Below are 23831 nucleotides of genomic sequence, written 5' to 3' on the forward strand. Positions count from 1 at the left end.
TAGAAAAACTAAGCCAGAGTTCAACAAAGTCTCCGTCCAGATAAGCAAGACAGAAAACATCCGATTCAAGAAGAGGACTTCATTCAAAGGAAAGTTGCCCTGGTGTCCAAGACTTTTTGTCCTGCCTACATCTTGGCTCTGAAGTAGGTGCCTCTGGTTCATGGTTCATGAGATTTCAAGCAGAGGTCCTAGTCTGTAAGTGTGCAGACTCGGGTTTCTCTTATGGGTGCACATTCCTTAGTTGGATGAAGCCAGGATTTATTTGCTGGTTCTTCAGAATCTCGGGCATTCCCCAGATACACAGAGCCCTTGAGCCCCTGATAAAGACAAAGGCTGATATAAAACTGGCACATTAAGACAGAACTTAAGAACAGTAGCTTGACTGTAACCCAGAGATAGTGGTAACCTAAAGACCAGTGGGCCTCTAACCACATTTTTGTTTATTTTTTAGTGTGTTTCCTTCATGGTCTTTCTTGTGGCTTGCCCTATGCAGTTTGTGTACTTGTTGAGGGCCTTTTTTTTTCAGTCTCTGACATTGTTTTTGCTGAACTCAGTTTTTCCGAGACCCTCTCTCCTCATAGGCTCAGTTTCGGCCTGCCATCTGCATTCTGCCCGTGTCCGTGGCAGAAGAGGCCTAGGCTGCTTCCTGTGGGCCCCCTGCTGAGCAGAAGCATGCGGTGGTACCTTCTCCTGATCTGGGCCCAGGGCCTGAGGCAGGCTCCCCTCCCAGCCTCAGGTAAGGCCTAACAATGCGGCTCGGAACTGGAGGAAGAGGAGGAGGAAAGAGAGGCTGGGAGTGGAAGTGGAAGTAGGAGTGAGGGAAAGAAACGCACGGTTTTCAGAGTCCTGTGTTCCCTCGTGTGAGAAAAGGCAGCCTCTGGGAAGGAGGCGCAGTTCTGTTTTGGGCGGCAGATGGAGTCCTTGGGGTTGGTGTGTCTGACTGGCCAACCCAAGAGAGGAAACGGGGAAAGAAAAGGACGTGGAGGAGGAACGATCAGTTCCCTTGTAGAGGTTCATTCCTGCCCCATCGTTCTGTCTTCTGTCTTTGAGGAAACTTCTAGAAAGGTGTTGTATGTTTTCTGGGGTTCAAAAATGTCTTCTTCACAGACTCCGGAGATTGTACCATTAGAGATTGAATTTGCATTAGATCTGTTTCCTTCTGTATTTCAAGCCATAGACAAGGGTTTCTGAGGGGACACAGATGCTGAGAAACTCTAGTAGAATTTAATTTTTATGTTGTTTTTTGAACCATTTGAGGGTGGAGCTGTGTCCAAGGTGCTGGGGGTGGTCCGTGCTGAGGAGGGTGGTGTTGTTTGGGAGAAACGGTTTCTCTCCCACCCTCCTCTCCTTCGGATTTTGTGGCTTTCCTGAAGGTTTCTCCAGGCACCCCAAAGGGCCGTCAACCAAACAGCCAGGTTTCGTGTCAAAGGATACTGTGCCCAGCACAGAACTGGCTGCTGGAAGAGAGAGTAAAACAGAAGTGCTGGCTGACCAGGCTTGTGTTCGAGGTAGGGTGGAGAAATAAGGCTGTGGAAATCCTCAGCGAGCTGGTCATGAAGCTAGATTACAGCAGAAGACCCCGAGTGGGGGAAGCACTCCACTGTGTAGCGATTATGGTCTATGCAGGGAGTGACAGGAAGGACAGGGGAGTCTGTCATTTCCAAAACCAGTTCTAGCCTCAAAGCCCTCTGGGATTTCTGTGGGAAGTTTCAAGGACAGCTGTTGACCCAGGACCCACGCACGTTCTCTCCCCTTCCCCAGGAGCTGTGTCAGGCAGGATCACAACATCGGGCAACGTTTCTGCCGAGGAAGGTGGCTCCGTCACCTTGCAATGCCACCTCCCCTCCACCACTGCCAAAGTGACTCAGATCAACTGGGAGCAGCGGGACCAACCTCTGGCTGTTCGTCATGCTCACTTGGGGTGGCACATCTACCCAGGCTTCAGGGAGCGAGTGGCCCCAGGCCCCAACCTGGGCCTCACCCTGCAGTCGCTGACCCGGAATGACACAGGGGAATACTTCTGCACCTATCACACCTACCCTGATGGGATTTACAGAGGGACAGTCTTTCTGGAGGTCCTGCAAAGCTCAGGTATGCCCTCTGGAGCAGGGGGGCTGATGAGCCTCACCCTCCAGAATAGAAAATGTGTTCCTGCCAAACACTCTGTAAGGGCAGGGTCTCTCGACCTCGGCTCATAACCAGGTCGCCAGGGAGCTTTAATGATGCTGATGCTGGTGCCCCATTGCAGACCAGCTGAAGCAGAATCCAAAGGGGTAAAGCTGGGAGGTGATAGGTTCTGAAAGCCTGGTGATTCAGATGTGCAGCCAGAACCGAGAACCACTGTTGTGGGTAAGAAGTGCCCCTTATGTGTGTGTGTCGGGAAGAACAGTCATTAAGGTCATTTGGGAAGGGTTTTCCTTTATTAGTTTAGCATCAATCACGCAAATTAGAATTAGCTTCTAAGTTTTATAGAGGATTAAAACACAGTGCGTGCCAAGTGTAAATGTATGGTAATTTACGTTTGTGTGGTACTTCATAGTTTCCAGAAGGCTCTCACATTCGCCTTCCATCTGAACACTGAAAGCGGGTCTCTGGAACATGGGAAAAGATGACTGCTTCTGAGAGACGGTGGAGCGGGTGCTTACGAGCTCGGGCTCTGACCCAGCCAGCCTGGCTCCAAATCCTAGTGCTGCTGTTGGCCTCAGACAAGATTACTTAGCTTCTCTGTACATCAGTTTTCTCATCTGCGACATGAAAATAGATGTAGGATTGAATTCCTTACTATAAGAAAATGCCCTTAAACGGGGCCTGGGGCACAGCAGGCACCGATGGAGTGTTAGCTCTGAATGCCAGCCTCTCCCACGGGACTGTCTGATGGAGGGGAAGTCTGAGCTCTACTCAGGGTAGGAGGGCTGGTTTTCACACAGGTGCTCTGGTTCCACTAACCTACACCTGCTGAACTTCTACCTGCTGCTGTCAGTTGTGCTAAAGATTAAGTTTAATGACTTAGCAAAATATGTGTAGACAGAGAAGATAAAAGTCTACTTGAAAGTTTCTTTTCAAATGCTACTTCTTGGATGGCTCTGACACAAGTCAAGGCAGCATGCAGGGAAGAGCCTGTATCCTTTCTGGTACTGTGGACAGCCTGCCCCAGCCCTTCTGCCCCCAAAGCTATGTTCTCCATGACCACTTTGTTCCCTATCTGCCTTCTTCCCCCTACCTGCGGCCAAAGCAAGAGGCTGAGTCTGCCGGGCAGGAGGAACTCATTCTGGGGTGCTGGGGCTCCCTCCCCCTCCTACCCTGTGGGTACTGTGAACACTGCTTGTCCTAAGTGACTGTGTTCTTTGACCACCTTTCCCACAGTGTAAACCCTTTGTTAGAGGGAAGAGGGCCCAGCCTCTGTTGTCCCTTTCTTTCAAGGCTTCCCTGGACACCTGGGATCTGTCTGAGCTCCTGGAAAGGGGCGGGGACGGGACACAGCATCCTGGAAACCCTCCCACCAGCGGGCATAGCTCACGTCTGCGCATCTGTCCTGTTTCTTTCACATTCTCCTTGGATCAATTATCCCACTTCTCTTCATAACTCCCTTTCTGCTTCTCCTCCTTACATTTTACATCTTAATAGAAGTTCACTTGTTCATGCTTTAGTTCATATCGCGAATATTTACCAAGCACCTGCTGTGTGCCAGGTGCTGAGAAAAAGCAAAGGATAAAGCTCTGGAACTTTACTCCTGCCAGGGTCTCCCGGCTGGAATAATGTGATAGGTTTAGTGAGTGAAAGGTTATCTGCTTTTTGCCCTCTTTTTTGTACGTTAATATTAATTTTATTTTAATTTTTAATTAAACTTTTTTCAAGTATGATTATAAATATGAAATTTAATAAAAGAAAATGTTCACTGTCTGGGTCTTTTTTTTCCTGGATGTTATTGTTTGTTTCATTTCATGATCATTATAGAAAGCGATTTTATCAACTGGAGGGAAAGAGTGTTCACAGTGCTCTGCTCTGGTGTCAAAAGGGGTGAGGCGTACCACTGTTTGAGAGATCAGCCGTTGATTTCACGACGGGCTAGGCCGAGGCTCTGCTGTCCAAGAGCTGGGCTTAAAGACCCCAGAACTTAGAGAAAGGCCTGGCCTGCCCCCACCTCTGTGCCCTGACACAGAGTTTTTCCTGGGTAATGGTTGCCTTTTGCTTCTGCCTTTCACCGCCTCGTCTTCGTTTTGTCATCCCTCCAGTGGCTGAGCGCAGCGCTGCATTCCAGATCCCACTGCTGGGAGCTACGGCCACGGTACTGGCAGTCATCTGCGTGGCAGTCGTCATGGTGGTCGCATTAACCAAAAAGGTAATGACTCCAGCTGCACATCTCAGTCATGGGCACCCCCCAGCCCCACCCCTCACCATCCTTTCATGTCCCTGTCCTGTCCACAGAAAGACCAAGACGTGGTCTCCTCTGCTGTTCATGCTTTTTGATGGTCCTTGCTCTGCCTTTCAGTCAAGTTGTTTAGGCTCCTCTTCTGTCCCCTTCCTGGTCTGGGAACCCCGGCCAGAAAGGCTAGACCTGTATGCTTCGTATCTTGCTGTCACCTACAGTTCCTAGCTTCTGCCCGTCCCTGAAGCCACTCCCTGGAGAGACAGATTTATCTGTCGTGAGTTTGATGCATCTGGAGCATCCACCCTGTGCTAGGGAGTTGTGTCCGTTAGCTTACTTAATTTTAGCAACCTTTCCTTATTGCTGGGCTACCCGGCACTTCGGCAAGATGAGAAATAAACAATCCCCAAATTTGGGAGTAAAAGGTCCATGGCAAGATCAGTAGGTATGTGAATCTTCTGTCCAGCTGAAGAGGTCATGTGGCCGAAAGCACGCTGGATGGGGAGGTGGCTGGGCTAGTTTGTAAGGGCAGCACTGAGTGTGATTACAGGGCAGATGCCGGATCTCCCCCGCCTCCCGTTCCTCAGATGGAACGCGGGGACGCTGGCGATTCTGCTTGCTCCCTACCACGGAGCTGTGATGAACAGGGGGCACATTGCCTGTGAAGGTATTAATGTGCTTGTGTCGTTAACGGGTAGCCACCGACTGGGGAAAAGCATTTCCACCACTTGTTTGGTCTGCCCTTTCGGATTTTTCAAGGCATCCCAGGCCACCTTAATTCCAGTCACCAAACATTTTGGGGAGGGCAAGACTGGGATTGCCTACGTTGTTTTCCACCTCATCCTAGACCCTCCTCCCTAGTTCCTGATTCACTTTCCCCCCAACAGGTTCTGCTCAATTAACAACCCAACTCCTCGTCCCTGACTTCGCTCTCTCTGGACCATGTACTTGCTGCTGTTATTACTGATATAAGTGGGTTTATGGCCACCACCTTATTTTCTTCATATTTGTTTTGCCTGTTTTTTCCCTATTCTTTCTTGCTGTCCTTTGAATTAAGTACTTATTATTATAAAAAAGACCTACCTTGTAATGAAGCGGGGTTTTTTTGCTATTCTTTTAGCGGTTACACTTGAGATTAGAAAATAGACCCCTGACTTATTGAAGTCTAGTATAAATTAGTGCCTTTATCCTTTCTTGGATTATGGAAGAATCGGAGGACACGTTAACTGTTTTTACCTTCCTTCCCAACTTGTTGCTATTAACGCCATGTATTTTAGTTTTAGGTTTCTTTTAAATCCTGAAAGAAATTAGTCTTGAGAGTCAGTTTTCACTTAGCTTTACCCTTTCGGTTACTCCTCACTTCCCCCTGCATCTCCTGTCTTGTGACTGGAATCACTTTCCTTCTGTCTGGAGAATACTATTTAGTATCTCCTTCTGAGCAGGTGATGAATTATCCTGGTTTTTGTTTGTCTGAAAATATCTTTATTTTTCCTTAACTTAAATGTGATGTATCTGCTTTGCTGGGTCTACACTTCCATGCTGGCAAGTGTTTTCTTTCAGCACATGGAGAACATTTTCCCATCATCTCTGGCTTCTTATATTTCTGTTGAGAAATTATGTGAATCTTATTTTTGCTCCTTTGCAGATATGGCTTTTTCTTATGGTTCTTTTAAAATTTCCTTTCTCTTTGATTTTCAGCAACTGCACACTGATATACTTAGAAATGGCAGGGAACATATCGTGCTCTCAAGGTGGGTAGGTTAAGGACAGCTTAAAACAGACATTTACAAAGGACTGGGCAGCATATAAGGAAACCAAGAGGGGAAGTGTAGCAACATGTTGGTGTCACCCTTCATCTTTAGGGAAAGGATGATTACTAGAACCTGGAAAGAGATTTGTGGAGGGGACCACATTGAGAAGTACTGTAGCTTTGAGGGAAGGCTACAGCTAGTCCAAGGCCACCGCTGGCAGAGAGAATGCCAGGGAAATATATACAACCCTCATCTCACTCTCCTTCCCTCCTTTCCCCTACTGTTACTCTGTATTGGCTGAAACGAAACTCAAAGCAATCAGGATGGAAGGAAACAGAAGGCTGGATGGAGAGTGGAGCTTAGGGGTTAACAGAGATGGTATCCACACTAGTTCTGCTCACAGACCCGGAAACTGGGCAAGAGGTCTTGACTTTCCAGGGTGTACTGAACTCAGCCTTCTCTCTTGTACTCTTGATCTCTTGATTACATATATAGGTAACACCGTGTTGGCTTTCCATCTATATTTCTCTTAGGAACCCTGCTTTGTTAGCCCATCTTAACATCCCTGTGGGTCAAGCTTCTCTGGTTGCCACTGCAGAAATTATATTGACTTTGTCAATATAAGCTTAAGCTCTGCCATCTGCCCCTGTATTATTTTGGGGTCTCCTCATCCGTGTTGCTGCCAGGGATCCCGTTCTATGAGAGCCTTCAGCCCCAGCATACAGAGGAGATACCACAAAGCCTCCTAATGATGCTGGGGCTCTCTTCACTAGCACATTCCTTTCCACCTTTGTAAAAGATTGTCCTCTTGATCTTCCCTAGAACCATAACCAGCCACTGGATTTTCAAAATTATGTAGTACAGGGATTGGCCAAGTTTCTCTGTAAAGGGCCAGGTAGTAAATCTTTCAGGCTTTGTGGGCTATGTGGTCTCTGTTGCAACAGTTCAACTGTGCCACTGTAGCATGAAAGCACCACAGACAATATGCAAATGAATGAGTATGGCTGGGTTCCAACAAACTTTTATTTATAAACACTGAAATTTGAATTTCATATAATTTTCATGTGTCATGAAATATTATTCTTCTTTTGAATTTGTTTTCAACCACTTAAAAATAGAAAAATCCTTTTTAGCTCACGGGCAGTACAAAAATCTGTGGTGGGCCAGATTTGAGCCATGGGCCTTAGTTTGCCAGTCCCCGATTTAGTAGGTTATATTGGGGAAAACTCTGTTTTTTTCCTCTTCTCTACTCTTAACACTGCACAGAACACTTCTAAACACCAGATGGGTGGGTTTATTCCCACACTGACCAATTCTTCTACACCATCTGGGTGTCCTACAATCAATTCAGTTCTGACACTATCTACTTGGAATCAACATCGGAACTCACAAATTAAGGACTCAGTCCTACAAGACTGCCCTGCCTTCAGACACCAGCTGCAAGTCCCAGATTGTCACCTGTACTTCTGACTGACCGGCTATAAATTGAAGTTCCTACAGCCCCCCTCCTTGGGTTTGATAAGTTGCTGACAGCTCAGAGAACTCAGAGGAACCCTTACTTACATTTGCTGGTTTATTATATAACACAGAAGACGATAAAGGATACAGATGAACAGCCAGATGAAGGAGGTACGGCAGGATGAGGTCTAGAAGGGTCTGAAGCACAGGAGCTTCTGTCCCTGGAGAGCTGGGGGTGTGCTACCCTCCTGGCATGTGGATGTTTTTAGCAATCTGGAAGCTATTTGAACTCCATACTTGGGAACAATGTTTCTGGAGACATCATCGCTTAAGGATGATTGATTATGAACTCATTTTTCAGCCCCTCTCTTCTCTCTGGAGAATGGGGATGGGGTGAGGCTGAAAGTTCTAAGTTTCAAATCATGGCTTGGTCTTTCTGGCCACCGGCCTCCATCCAGGAGCCCACCCAATGCTGCCTCATTGGAACAAAAGACACTCCTATCACCAGGAGATTCCAAGAACTTTAGGAGCCCTGTATAAGACATTCTTATCATTCAGGAAATTATAAGGTTTTAAGGAGCATGGTGTCAGGAACCAGGGTTAAAAACAAACATTAGTAGAAACTGAGGGAGAGACATATATATGTATATTCCTTATGATTTCACATACGTCCATGACAGCAACCCCACTTCTCTGAGCATTTTGTGTGGGTTTTTTTTTTTGTTTTGTTTTTGTTTTGCATAAATTGCCAAAGCAGTGTTACCTTCTCTCTTGACAGCAGTGTATCAGCCTTCTCTTCTGGGGCCCTTGTGAGGGTGTTACATCTTAAGTCATGAGATGGATCCCAATATTGACAAGTTACCCTCAGTCTGATCTCATAGTCTACTTGCCCCAGCCCAGACTTTCACTCTCAGGATTCATTCCCTGTCCCGTTCTCCCATCGTTGCCGGTACATGTTAGCCACGTCCTTTAGGCACAACCTCTCTCCTCCCTTAGCATTCTCGGCATTTCCTCAGCTAGGCCGGCTGTGGTCTTGCCCTAAATATGGGGCCGATGGCCTATAGGGCAGATGGAGACAGGTGCTAACGGGGCCCTAACTTCCATCAAGAGAATGTGGGCCATTTTTGTAGCTCCAGATGATACAAGGGAAGCAGGTGGTTCTCCAGTGCATCTACCCAGGGAGCCTCCTCCCAGGTCATAGTGATCTTTCCTTTTCTAGACACAGGAGACTTGCCCAAGCTTAGAATCCAGCCTGTTTGGAAGTTCTATCTCTTTTATAGTTCGGTCCTGTGCCTGGTCTTCAGTGCTGGAGATGGGTGTTTCTTGAAACGCTGTCAAGTGTTGCTACTTTCAGGTGCTGACAGAACTAAGCTTTTCACGTTCTCTCCTCAGTGCATCAGGGGGAATTGAGTAAAAGCTACTCAATCCCACAGGTCTAATAATCACTCTTTTCCCATACTTCTCAAATGTCAAAGATGTGGCATCAGCTCAGAATCCCCTTCCATCGGCGTCCCATCCCATCTCACAGCCAGTGGTGGGGTTCGTATTCCCATCTAGCTGGGGAGGTGTTCCCCTCCACACTCCCATCCTGTGTCTGTTTCTAGGCCCACTGCCAGGAGCAATTGTGTTAGACCCGGTCCCCAGAAATAGAGCCTGACATGTGAATTCTGGTGACAGTGATTTATTGGGATGGACTCCCAGGTGAAGGGTAGTGAGGGAAGCAGGACAGAGCTGAGGGAAGAAAGCTCAGCTTGATGTAGTCTCAGCTGGAGAGTTGGTTGCAGTAAGAATTGTACTCAGAGTTGGTTGTACCTTGAGGCAGGGAGCTGACTCTTTGAACACTCACCTCAGTCATCACTGACCACTGACTGCTCACCAGAGAGGGTCCATTCTCCAGAGGGTCTCCAGAGGGTCTTCTCTCCATTCTCCAGAGAAGGAGTGGCTGTGAGCCACTCACCATCTGTAGTCCCAGGGTCTGGGGCATGGGAGCACTGGTCAGGTAGGGAGGATCTGAGCAGGGTACAAACAGCATTCCCTACAAACCTGGAGAGCCTGTTGATTGCATTATTTAGGAGCATGGACTTGGGAATCAGACAGACATAGCTTCGGATCCTGGCTCTCCCACATGAGTTGCTGTGGTAGGGTCTGTAAAATGTGAATAATTATGATGCTGCCTATATAGGGTTGTGGGAAAACTCAAGTCAAACAATTCATGTAAGGCACTTGGCATTTTTCCTGGCATGTAGCAATAAGTATTGGTTGTGAAGTTCTTGTAATTATTACAAATTTTGTTTACCGAAGCACTTCTTGGTACTCCAAAATATTGATACTGTATGGATTGATTACAACGAAATAAATGCATATTTTTGCTAAGCAGCTATTGGAAAAAGTTCCCCTAGGGGACCTCCTGTGAGGGGAAGGAGAAATGGGTGTGTCCCCTTCCATCACAATGACTACCAGGCATCCTTCCTCCTCACATTCTCGCTGCAATCTCCGTAGCTCCCTTTGGTCCTTTAGGACAACCTCAGCCCCATGCTTGTGTTCTATACTGACAATCACAGAGTTCCCCTCGTGGGAGGAAATGAAAACCAAAGAGCTGAGAGACCCTCTCAGGCCTGTTTACATTTCCCAGAAGACCCTGGATGCCAAAATGGTTTTAAGATCCCAGGGCAAGGGTGGCCCACCTAAGAATGGAAATGAGACCATACCAGCACCAAAGGTCACAATCAGTTCTTTGGGAATGAATTGGGTATTTATATTCTTTAAACGGATTGGGCCACATCAAGGGATGTGGTCCTCTTTTAAGTCCAGCAGCAGCATGACCCATGATGACCACACTTATTCCTCACACCTCCGGGAAGGAACCCGCCATAGTTGTGAAAAGGAATGAACGAATCAGTGAGTGGGAAGAGACCCCCTGACTCCTGCCTGTGGTTTTGAGACCATGGTCTCTCTCTAGGCCTGGTTCCTCAGGGCCTGAAGGATGGTGCCAGGCCTAAGTTTTGATATTTGCTCATGATGTGAGTTCACACGGCCCACCCATGCTTTCTGTTAGCTTATCTCGTGCACTGCTGAGCTGGACACTAGTCAGCGATGATGATGTTTCCTATCCCAGGAAGCAATGGGGGAGGTGGGGAGGTGGGAAAAATGAGATTTGGTTTGTGCTTGCTGTGATTTTCCAAGCCCATGTGTGGCTTTTGGGGATTCTGTCATCGAGACCTATGGTTGGGGTGAGTGACACGTTGAGAGCGGTCTCTAGTAAGACCGAGAGTGTGTCACCTTTGTGTTGGGTGTCATTAGGCATTTCTTCTGCCATCCTGCTTATACCTACTGGTCTTTGATTTCCTTGGCTTAGCACAACATTCCTCTGCGATGGTCTCCTATGGGGGTAACGGCTGATTTCATTCTCTTTATTTTCCCAAACAGATTTTGCTGTCTGACCTATTTTCCCCTAAGAGCAATTGTAGTTATCTGACCGCAAGTCCCTACTTGGGTTTGGAAATCCTGTTCTTTGAGGTACGGGGCTGAGGAAGAATGTGTGCATGTGCATGTGTGTATGCACACACATGTGAGTGTACACACACACATTTCAGTCCTAAGACACACATTGAATGTCTGTGATGGGCTGTGAGGTTACAAAGAGGAATACAGCACAGATCCTACCCTCAGGGAGCTCACAGTCTGGGACCTGAAGAGGAGAGAGGGGTAAGAGTAAGTTCTAGACAGCATTGCATATTACAACAGAGAATGTTCAAGAACATATTCTAGCAACCAGGAAGAATGTCAGTCTCCCAGAGGGGTCAGACAAGACTTCCCGGACAAGGTGCTATGGAGCTGAGTCTGAAGGAAAGAATAAATGACATTTTGGGGAATTATGAGGAATGGACAGTGGGAGTAGTACATACAGAATTGGGGAGGCAGGAAACAGTGCATGGCCTTCCAGAAGCCATAGGACTAGAGGCAGTCTGGCTGAAGAGAAGGCCTGGCTGCAAGTCAGAACTGGGTCTGGGGCAATTGGCTTCACCTGTTGGCGCCTATTAGCTCATTTAAAAGTAGAAACTTCAAGAAGGTTGTTGCTAAGATTACATAAAGGGGCTAACCAGTGCATGCTCCTGGCAGCTTCTCAGTAAATGGTATCCCTCTGGCACATGGGCCCTCTACCAGAAGTTGGGGTGTTGGGTGGGGGAGCATTTCAGGAGATGCAGCTGGAAAGGTGAGTGTGACCAAATCACAAAAGGTGTTTTGGGGGGCATCACACACAGTCTCCTGCAGGAAATGCAGTGAACTTATGGACTCTCTTGTGGGATTTTATAAACCTCTTGACATTCACCTGTGGCTCCTGTGGGAGATGAAGCTCCCTTTGGTGGACAAGGGGAGCCATCACAGGGCTTGAAGCAGAAGCCTGGAGGGATCCAACTCCCAGTTCTAAGCTATTGCTGTGTGGGTGACCTTGTGAAAGTCAGAGCAGAAGAAGAGGGTGTCCAGAGGCAGGCAGGTGTAGAAGCATGGGGGGAGATAAGACATGGGGGTAGGAACAGAGAAGAGGGAAATGATTTTAGAGGGAGTAAAATTGGAGTATTTCAGGAGTAACACTGGATGGGATTTTATGGCAGGACAGAGTTTAACTTTGGGCTTCAGGTTTCTGGTCACCCAGTGCCATGAACCAGGACAGAGAATGCAGGCAAAGGAGCAGTTTGTGGGGGAGGGAACATAATGCTCTCACTTGAGACACGATGAGGCTGGGCTTGCTCTGACTGCCTAGGTCTGGAGCTCAGGGCAGAAGTTTGTGGGGCTGGTTTGGGTAGAGATCTGGGACTCTTCAGGGGGGCAGAGTGACATATGGGTGAAGTGACTCAGAGAGTGTTGAGTATGAGGAAACAGAGGGCAGAGCTCTGGGGAACCCCTTTTTTGGGGGAGCTCATGTGGGGGCAGAAAAAAAGCAGTCCTGGCTGGAGGGGAAGGTGGGGGTTGATAGGAAGAGGAGAACTGAGAGAGTAATCCCATGGGGGCCAGCGAAGGCAGGCACTGCCAAAAGGCAGAAGCGTCAGATGCAGTGTCAGATGCAGTAAAGAGAGCAAGAGAGGTGAGGCAGGAAGCGGTTTACTGGGCTTACTGAGTAGTACATAGTCATGGAGTGCAGGGCTCATTGCATGGGGAGCAAGTGTAGGCTCACTGGAGTGGTTAGTCCTGAAATCCAGCTGAGTGAGGCTAAGCAATGAAGGGTTAGGGAACTGGTGTTGGTAAGGGCACAGCCTTGCATGTGTGTGTATGTGTGTGTGTTTAAGTGTGTAAGAAGGGAAGAGAGAGATCACTGTAACCATGTATTATGTCGGGGAGTAACTTCTGAATAACGTCCCCACATCTTCACTTAGTAGTTTGTTTGCTTTTAGAAGAAATCTCGTCGAGTCCATTGTGTGGAAAGTGGCCTCAGGGCAGTGGCGCATGAACAGGAGGAATGGAATGCCCGTATTCTGTCGTCTCCTGGAAGCGGCAGCCAGGCAGGGACGACACCCGTGAGCTGCTACCTGGAGCAAAGGGGAGATGCCTGTGCCGAGCCGCATGACTACTTCAATGTCCTGAGTTACAGGAGCCTTGGAAGCTTCAGCTTCCTGGCCGAGACTGTTTAGTTGCCAGAGGCATCATCTGGGAGATGCATTCCTGTGTCTGCGGTTCCGGGAGTAGGGGTGGTTGTGGGTTTGCGGTCTCAGTCGCTGCCCTGCATGCACGCGAGTGGAGGTGCAGTTGAGTGAATGAATGTCATCCTCGTCTCTGCATTTCCTCTGCCCCCTCCCTTCTCTTCCATTGTGGCAGACCCAGAGGGAGCAGCTTGTATCTTGATTCTGAGTGCAAAGTTAAACACAAATGACTTGGTTTGGAATCTAGCAGGTGGAGCCAACCCTGGGGCTCTGAGAAAGGCCTTCCCCCTAGTAGCCCTGGGTGGGGCTTTGGTGGTCTGGACACTGGCAGAGACTTATGGATGGTGATGGTGATGAAGAGGACGACGGTACGACTCATCTCATTTCTCATGGTCATTTCCATCAACATTCACACATTCAAGGCATTTTAAGAACAAGGCATGGTATCGGCTTTCATGGGGAGGTTCGAGCATGATTAAACCACGCTTTTGGATCTCAGCCCTTTTAAACCTTACACTTACATGGGGGTAAGGACATTTCCGTTAAAAGTAGTAAGAAGACAGGGGTATGAGACCCACACCTTTGGGAAGAGATGCTGGTGCAGGCTGAGGAGGTCAGGATAGGCTTATCTGGGGTGAAGGGGCCTGGGAGGATGGAGGGAACAGGGAGGCTAGCATGGCGAGAGCAGGCACTTTGTCTAAGGTGAGCCGAGAAACTGAACAGAATAGCTGAAATCCCCACATGGAGGATCCCGGCACCAAGGGAGTGCACAGACCTTTTTTGGATTTTATTCCTCTGGCAGATAGTTCAAGTCTCCTTCTGTTGGCTGTTCTCGGAGTCCGGGGATGGCTGGCAGCAGGGGACCCGAGGCCTTCCAGATGCCTGCCAGGGATGTGTGCAGCAGCGCGGCCTCCACCGTGGGAGCTGCAGCCTAGTCCTTGGCCAGGACCCACCTTTCCTCTACCAATCCACTATGGAGCCTGGGAGGAAAGAATCTGTGTCCCACCAAAAGGAAAACATGGATTTTTAAAATAGGGACTCTTCCAGGGAGGGAGGGAGGGAGTAAAAAAGCGGGTGATCGAGTACTTAAAGATGAACACCCTCTCCCCAGATATTCTGAACCCTTAAATCTGAACCTAAACCCTTAAAACCCTTAAACCCTTCAATCCACCCCCTGAGCTCTTTGTGCTGGTGGCATCTAAGCCCTGGTTTCCCTTTAACTGGCATCCTGGTCTGCATCACGCCACCACATCTCCTCCAGGAGCGAGGACGGAGGCCGAGCTCACAGGGGACAGGTTTTCTTAACTGAGCGAGAAAGTGAAGGTAGGCTGTCATTTGCCATTGGCTGGAATCAAGCACCGTTCTGCTCCCTAAGAATTAGGCAGGCTGAGCAAGAAGACATTTCAACTCCTACTCCTTGGCTTTTGATTTTTATTTTTCTCACTTCTCTACCAAATAGGTGTGTGGTTAGGAGCCATGAGTTGAAATCTGTCCCAAGGGCTAAGTCCTTTGGAAGACAGATGGATGTGTGTAAAATGCTGTTAGGCACCACGGTGGTTCACCACACTCCTTGCAGAACTAGTGCAAACTGCTTGCGAGTAGAACACAATTCATGGACTGGATATGAACTAAAATGTAAAGATAAAAAGGGAGAGGCAGTTTGATTGGGAGGAGATGTCTACTGGGTCAAGGCTAGACTGAGAGTGTTATTTAACGTGGTGACAGTAACTGGGAAATATCTACAAATACCATTTAGATGGTGATAAAAGTACAAAAGGACCCATGGATGTTATAAATGGGTCAGGTTCCTAAAATGAGATTGAATTAGACAGAAAATTAATTTTCAAGTGGAATTCACTGAACTGAATTTTCCATGGAGAACCAGAGAAGACCGCCCCCTAAAAGCCAGGTTCCTGGAGACACAACCTTTGCAGCCATCCTCCACGGGTAGCCGTCTCGTGTGTGAGATGTGGTTAGTCTGCATTGAGGTGTACTGTGCTAGAAGTGTAACATACACACCAGATTTTGAAGACTTACTGTGAATAATAAGAATGTAAACTATGATGTTAGTAATTTAAAAATATTGATAACATGTTGAAATGATAGTATTTGGGATATACTGGATTCAATAAAATGTTATTAAAATTAATTTCATCTATTTCTTTTTACTTTGTTCCTATGGCTACTGGAAAAATCTAAAATTGCATATATGGTTCCCATTACCTTTTTTTGGACCATGCTTCATTAGACCCTAAACCCAAGCCAAGCAGGCACCAGGGACAGGTATTTATCTCTGACTGGTGGTCTTTCTCTTTTTTCCTGACCCATAAAAGGGTTTGAGGAGGCTTTTCCCTCTTACTATGGAGGGAAAACACGTAGGAAAGGATTTTCCTTTTGAAAACATGTAGGAAAAACATGTTTTGAAAACGCATTTTGAAAAACACGTAGGAGGGGCACCTGGGTGGCTCAGTGGATTAAGCCTCTGCCTTCGGCTCAGGTCATGATCTCAGGGTCCTGGGATCGAGCCCCACATGGGGCTCTCTGCTCAGCGGGGAGCCTGCTTCCCTCTCTCTCTCTCTCTGCCTGCCTCTCTGCGTACTTGTGATCTATCTCTCTCTGTCAAATAAATAAGTAAATTTATTAAAAAAAAAAAAAAGAAAAACACGTAGGAAAGGATTACAGGGGAGATGGAGGTGGGAGAGTGTTAAGTGCACATAGGGAGTGATCCCCAGCTCTCTCGGAAGGGGAGAGTAAATGAATTAATGAGTGAGAGTTTGGGGAGGAATTAATATACCGATTCTCAACCTTTTATTATGTCACATTCGAAGCCTGAGCATATAGAATCTGGTCTATAATGCAGAGAATTACCCTGAACAAATATGAGAAATTTTGAGTCATGGATCTCTGAGATAGATGATCTTCATGAGTAGACAGGGCCTTCCTGTGCAATTTTAATTTTGCTCATTCCTTCTCACCTGTGAGTCCTTGGAGATGCATCACCACATACTCAGGTTTCTACAGATCCCATCAGTGCTGAGCTGGACAGGCATGCCATGACATGACTACTATATTAGACATCACAATTCTAGTAATTCCCTTGCATATGGAGAAAATGCAGAAGAGGTATGTTTACAAGCCATTGGATGGGTCTACAGATGCTATGCATTTGAAAGGGCTACCACCAGGAATAAACATGGCAGTCCTCTTCTATTCTCCTGTGTTTTCCTTTTTTTTTCCCCCCTGTGTTCTTCCTTTGATCAAAACAAAGGAGGAGGCCAAAAGCAGGCTGTGCATTTGTTTATTTCAGACTCTTCCCAAAAGGTATCTGAGGCATCTATATTTTAAAATTTTGTGTTTGAAGTGCGATAAATTTTTAAGCGGTCAAACATATCCTAGATAGTGATGACTTTTTAAAAACAGGGTATTGTCATTACCTTCAGTCTCCGTATTTGTGTTTACTATTAAGTTGATCTCAAGACTCACAGATGATTCATTTGCTCTTCGAATAGTAGAAGATTTTATGGTAGTTGAAACAGTAGGAAAGTGGAAGGAGAGTTGTCTTTACTTTGCACACTACAGGGATGCCGTCCGCAGAAGGATGTGGGCCAAAGCAGCCAGTCTACCCTACCTTGCGAGCAGCAAAGCATCATCCAACAAATGAAATTGTTATTTTAAATCATTAAAATAAATGATCCATCAAGGTGCTGTTCGGGTTCACAAAAATCAGATACAGGCAAACCTCGTATCATGAAATGTTTGCTTTTTTAAAATTTTCTACTTCCTAGGATATCAGGAGAACTTAGGGGCTCAGTAACTGAGTTGCAAGAAGTCAGTATTTAAATTCACAGAGGTCACCTTTCAGCCCAGAGTTCTCCTTAAGACTATCCCCATCTTCCAAGCCCCAGCCCAGGCATCTGTGCTCCTCACCCAGGCGGGAATGTCCCTCCATACTCCCCTCCTCCAACCCAAGGCCTGCAAGTCTTTGGGAGTCCCCAAACTCAACTGCTTATTCCTTGGACCCTTCTCTGACGTACCTACCCATGTATCTTTCTGTTAGTTTATGAACTTCAGTGGCACTGACAGTCTGAATAGAACCACCTAGCTTTTGATCTTATAGGAATCTTTATTCCTAGTTGTTAGATTTCAAGGCTTACCAGCGTTAAAGTAGTTTTCTTCATTCCCTTCACAAACTGCACAATGTCGAGTGAATATAGGTGCCTACTGTAGACTTGGTGAATTTACTTCAGTCGGACTGACTGCCCTAGGGACAAATAAGATGTATGTTTTCTCTGTCTCGCCAGTAATTTCTGTGAGGATCATGAGGTTAGAGAGCTCTTATGGGTAGGGCTGCATATGAGAAAAGGACTATGGGGCAGATAGGAGCCTCTTGGGGGGGTCCCCAAAGTCATCAAATGGGGACATATTTTGAGCCGTGAGCTTTCTTTGGATACAAGGGTAGAAGGGTGTAGTGTCACATGATTATTTCCACAGGAGGCAAACAGATAGTGATTTGCACATGGGAAGGAGGAAAAAAGAAGTGAATGAATTTAGACGGTAGTAAATGAGCCATAGGATCACATGTGAGTTTTGGACAGGGGGAGACAAAGGCCCAAATTTGCCTTATGTATCCTAAAGTGATTTCAGTATCAGCAATTCTGGGATTCTTACATCTTGTATCAAGAGGGCTGATGTGTTGAGAATTTCTCCGGCCTTTAAAGTATAATCCTTAATTTGGATCTCTCCACCTAGACCTTGATCACAGGGTATGAGAGAATGTGAAAGACCATCTGGAACAGGAGCCTTGCCACAACGTAAAGAAGACGCAATAGGAAACCCAGAGAAGATTTTTTTTTTTAATTATTCCTTCATATTCAAACTTCACAAACAGTGTGAACTTGTACAATACCTCGGAAAGTGAAACTTACAAAAAAAGTGCTGGTAACATTTAAAAAAAAACAACAAAAACCCCAAAAAACAAACATCATTCTTAGCAACATCAATTACTCTTCCACACAAAACAGAAACCTTGTAAAATTTATTTTCGTATTTTTAAGGCGTAATACTTCCGTATAAAGTATATGCAAGAGATAAAACTTCACAGTATTCCAAAATGTCACAATAATAATAATAATATAATAGTATAATGAAGCGCTACAGTTAATTTTTCTTTTTTTGAATGTTTTTTTTCCTGTTTAAATAACAAATACAAGTCACAGGTAAATATACGTGAGAAAAATACGAGGCTAATATTAAATGGCAGGTAAGGATACTGTCACTGTAAGAAAAACTGGCAGGATGTGTGTATTTAGTCTATATTTTAAAGCACTTGATAGAAAAGGCGTATGCAAGGTTTTTCAAAACAATTTTTTGTTTGTTTGATAACTGACAACAATTTCAAGAGTATAATGAGGAAAAAAAAAAAGGAACAAACTCCCTCTCAAAACTATTGACCTGCTCATCCCAAACCACGCATATACTGATGGATGGATGGATGTGTGTGTTTCTGTATACATGGGTTTATAGGGTACACAGATTGATACAAGCAGTGTTCCATGCCCACCTGCAAAGATTGGAGGGGACAGTCTCTGCAGTCATCGAGCCCAAGCTCCTGTTGGGTAATTATTCTTTCAGTTTAAAGCTCGCTCTTTCCTTGCCTTTCCCTCTTTCCAAACTCTTCCCCAGTTCCCAGGTCTTCAGTCTGAAAAGATAATCTGGTTAGAAAAGTTGCCCTCCATTCAAAGTTCACTGGGAAATAGATACTGCGTCAACAGTGACACCCACACGGACATTGAAAATACCACTTGGACGAATGAATGTGTGCATGTGTGTGCGTGCGTGCGTGTTTGTGTGTACAGTAGCAATTGCAAAAAAGGGACCATATTCCTTTCCATACTAAGATACAATGTGATAAGAAACATTTCTGTGCAGGGAAGAGGGCTTCTTTGAATCTTATCACAACACTGTGGCGGGGGAAATCAGGAAATGGGTTCACCTTTCAGCAGTCACCACAGTAAACTTCATTGAGAACGCACGTGCCCAGATGTCTGGTCTGTGCACGTGTGTGTGTTAACAGCTAGCCATTCAGCCAACAGGTAACAGAAAGACAGCAGATAGCAAAACACGTCAATAAGGTGCTCAAAGAAAAAAGTGGCACCCACTCCTCGAATGGATGGCCACATTAAGGTGCTTCAAAAAAGTTTTTTTTTTTTTTTTTTTCAGTTTTTATCTCAAACATTAAGAGAGTACTGCTTTGCACACGGTAGTTCTGAGCCAGGCCAAGGGTTTTGAGATTTCTGACATCTTCCATTGAAAAGGGCTTTCACTGTAGTTTTATTCAGTTTGTCGTGGGTCACTTGAGTATAAAGAATTTTTTTTAATGGCCAAAAACTGAAATCAAATAACAGGACTAAAAGAAATAACAGATGAAATGGTATAGAACATGACTGCATTCCCATTGGATCAAGATGATTGCGCCCATTTTTCCTCTTTCGCTAACACTGTTCCTTTTTTTTTCTTTGTTACAATCCATTCCTTGTGAACATACAGAAGTAACCAAAATCACTGCAAGTGGCTGTTTTTATTTTTTGTGATCTGTTGCAAGAGTCCAACCTTGTTTCCTCTGCTGCTGTTTGTGTAGCATCTGTAATGAGCTTCTGGATTTATAATGAGCATCTGATTTTGTTATGTGCACGTGTGTGTATATGCACATATACACACCTATACATGTATAATATATACACTATATATATATGGATATATATAGGAAATGTGTATACATTTATACATAATATAGTGTATATTGTTTCAACTGGAGATAAACTGAACTGGGTTCATACACTAGCACATGTTTATCTTTCCCCTGCTCCCTCTGTACATTTTAAACAGTCTGGAGCTTTTATTTATTTTTTAAAGTGCATTTTCAATGCAGAATAACTGTAATCCACTGATTCCTTGGAAAACGTTTTTGATGAGAAAAATCTGACGGTTCTCAGCTCCAAGCAAGAGAAACCTGGGTTTCGTCGTGCCGGGGGCTGACGTGGCAGTGCCAGGCTTGTGCCTGAGTGATTACTGGGCATTCTGGACTCCGGGCACCTAGCAGCAGCAGCAGCAGCACCTTTATGAGAAGGCGGAGATCAAAGAGGAAGAAGGAAGGAAAGCTCAGATGAGGAAGGATGGGTTTGCGGTGTGTTTGCAGGTCGGAATTGTTCACTTTGTATGGGTTTGTGCAGTTCCTGCTTGGCTTCGGCTAAGAGATGCCATCTAGTCCCCTCCCCGCCAACTGACACCAACCTCCCGACGCCCCCCGCGCCCGCACGCTCGAGCATTGCTCCAGCGTCCCCACTCCCCAGGCTGACTTCCGTGTCCATTTCCTGTGGGTACGTGAGTGCCAGCATCAAGTAGGAATAAGGCACCAGAGAAATCAAAATGTTACAAAAAGATGCAAAACCCCGTTTCAAAGAGCCTCTCCCATTGCTCCATTAAAATATTGCATGTGATACCGTTCTTTTGTGTGTACTTAAAGTGTGTCAAATGCAGTCTCTGGAAGGAACTCGAGGCCCTTCAGCACCAGAGATCTATAGGAATGCACCTTTTATCGAAACACACCCACTCTCCCACCCCAGGCCCACCCCATGCCACACTCAAAAGCACCAAATCCGGAGAACAAGGCTGCTTGCCATTGCTCACCTCATTTGTGGTAAAAATGAGAGAAGTGTATGAAAGAGAATTGTCAGGAATCACTCTAAAGTCAAATGGGTTCAGGCTGTCATGTATCTGGTTAGGTAATGCTCTAAATGTCCAAAGAGCATCACGAAGGGGTTGACGTGTCTGTGTTAATATTTAGGGGGAATGTGTTAAATGAAAATTACTTTGCAAATGATGCCCAAGTCCTCCACTAACACTTCGACCTCCCCTATTTTTTTTTAAGTACTATAAAAAGGAAGAGGTTCGCCTAACTATAAAAGGAAAAAAATGAAGGCACATGATTTTATTCGGTCCCACAATCCTTACGAAAAATGGTTATTTTGCGTGTGTGTGTGTGTGTGTGTGTGTGTGTATGCACACACACACATGAAATGGGAGTCTGAGGGCCATTGGGGCAGTCGTCCAAGGGAAGTTGGAAAAGGAGAAAAAGAGAGAATTTTGAGACAGAGAGAAGAAAGGAGAAAGGAGGAAATGGAGGCCTCTCTTCGGCTTTCTGTCATTGACAGTCTCAAGATTTGGCTGCTTTAGGGTCCAGAACGGAATTCGTTTGTCTTGGTCTAGAAAGTGCCCCCAGTTAAATATCTCCAGTTAATCATGTTACAGCTTTTGGTGTTTCCCTTTTCCCTTCCCTCCAGCCAAATGATTTAAAAAAAAAAATCACAGTTTTTAAAAATTATTTTTTCAATGTTGAAAAAATATGGAAAGCTATTGAACAGCCTTAGGGCACTCTGCCTCTCCGTCTTCACAGTGAGCAGATGGATGGACAATCCACAGAATCAAAGATGAGGCAGACAAGATCCCTTGTGCTAGATGGTCCCTTGCCCTACCTTCCCCATTTCTTTCAACTGGATCCTTCCTCCCCCGAGCCCATCCATGGAATGTGGGCTGCTGAGAAAGGCAAAGCCATTTCTGGAGAGCGATGGTAACAGAAGGGTCTTAGAAGCAGAGGGTGGAGGCGTGGGCGGGCTCATTCCTCCCCCCGAAGCCAAGCAGTGTGCCCTCTGAGCAGCCTGGCCACAGACTGGGAAAGCCTGGCTGCCCGCTGAGAGACCAAAGTCCCACTCACAACACCTTCATGAGACCTCAGCCCTCAGGCTCACCACCTTGCCACTTCTCCTTGTGTCACAGCTGGCCCCCAGTCCTGAAGAAGGCAATGATCCAAGACGGAGAGGCAGAGCCGACTGGCTGTGTCCTACAAGAAAGGGCTATGGACAGTGGGATTTAAAAAACAAATTGAACTTTGGTTTTCTGACTTTTTTGAACCGTAAAAATTAAAGCAGGGCTTCAGTGGCATGCATCATCTGACAGCTGTTCTAGTTTTTTCTCATTTGGCAAGGCTAAGGCGGGGGGGAAGAGAAAAGGGGTTTCCCATAATTGGTCGAAGACACAGGGTGGTAAAATGCTTCCACACTTAAACTCACAGTCCAGTGTTTTTGACATTTCATAAATAGCTTTTTTTTTCTCTAAAAAAAGAATAAAACAAGAACAATCCCTTTACTTACTCATCTGAAACAAAATAAACAGCAGTGGGTACAAACTTCTTCTTGTAACAATTACAAAAAACAACAATATAATCCCAACTTTTAACACGCATCTTGAATCAGTTATTTTTTTTTTTTTTTTAACCTCAAAACTGCAGCATATCCTTAAGGGCAAACTTTTCGATTAGTTTTTTTCTTTTTTTTTTTTAAATAATGTCTTCACCAAAAAAACAGTCTTGTACCAATAAAATGCATTCAAAAATAGAAAATATTACACAACAAAAATATGTATCCTTCCTTTCCAAAAAAGATTCTTCACAAAAAAATGTAGAAAAAATTCCAACAATTTTTTTCCACTCCTAAACATTAACTTTCAGTCTAGGGCACAATTAGTTATTGATTTAAATGTCTGTTTTTGCATAAAACATGGAAGATGCAAAACAATTACTGTATTAGGATTGTGTAGTTACATCCACTCCCTCCCCGACTCCAAAACAAAACCAAACCAGAAAAACCCAGCAAACGTTAAACAAATGATACAGTCACTTGACTAGGCAAATTATCTCTGTCTTTCCTCTCACTGTGCATTTGTATGGGTTAACTGGCTCTGTTGGTTTTGGAAATGCTGAAGAAGGGGGGTGGGCTTGGAGTTTAGAGGTTCTTCAGCACTGGCTGATGTTCTGAGTCCCAGACGGTCTCCCATGTTGCGGGCCTACCCGCTGAAATCCTCACGGAGAAGAGAAACACGTGAGGTACTCCATGGACAGAGGACCGAACTGTGCACAGCTGCGGACTGTACCCATACCTCTATACAAGCCAGTTTTTCAACCATAGCACATCTCCCCCTACCCCCCGAATGGAGCCCAAGCATACGATTAACAGGTGATAGAGAGTTCCAGAAGTGCTGGGTTTATTTCCTCCATAGTCGCCTCTCCCACATTTAACCCCTTTGGCTTTCACTGGAACCATGGGAAGATCTCAGACCTCAAAGGAATGCCCCATGTTTTCCATCCCCACTGAGCCCAGGCGTCTTCTTTATTTTCAGCATTGTAACTTCTAGGACTTATCTTTCTTATCTGATGAAATTTCTCTTTTGTGTGAGATAGATTTTGTATGTGTATTCAGTAGGAATAGGTGGTTTTCCTCATAGCTTTTTTTTTTTTTCCCCCTGTTGCTTGTTTGGTTGCTGGTTTTTTCTTTGTGGTTTTTGTTCTGTTTTGCTTTTGAATTTTTGAATAGTGAAATGTGTCCAATTTTATTTCCAGTGCATTAAACAAATTTTAAATTAAAAAAAGAAATAAAACTTTCCCCCCATCCTTCTAAAGGAAATGACTGATAAAAGTACAATATAATAAAATCAGGCATCGCCAAAAATAGCATGATGTGCAACCTCAATTACATTAAAGAAAAACAAACAGACAAACAAAAATTAGAG

At 45.5% G+C, this 23831-nt stretch overlaps 1 protein-coding gene across 1 annotated transcript; it reads left to right on the forward strand.

The window, feature by feature from the left end:
* Window positions 1-672: 672 nt before the first annotated feature.
* Window positions 673-13202, forward strand: TIGIT (T cell immunoreceptor with Ig and ITIM domains; the record flags this gene model as incomplete). The annotated part of the gene is made up of 5 exons (XM_080799885.1): window positions 673-736; window positions 1762-2091; window positions 4233-4339; window positions 11002-11091; window positions 12966-13202. The coding sequence occupies 5 exons, from the start codon at window positions 673-675 to the stop codon at window positions 13200-13202; spliced, it is 828 nt and encodes a 275-aa protein (XP_080656011.1).
* Window positions 13203-23831: the final 10629 nt, after the last annotated feature.

The sequence above is a fragment of the Martes martes genome (genome assembly GCF_963455335.1).
Source record: "Martes martes genome assembly, chromosome: 1".
Classification (NCBI taxonomy): Eukaryota; Metazoa; Chordata; class Mammalia; order Carnivora; family Mustelidae; genus Martes; species Martes martes.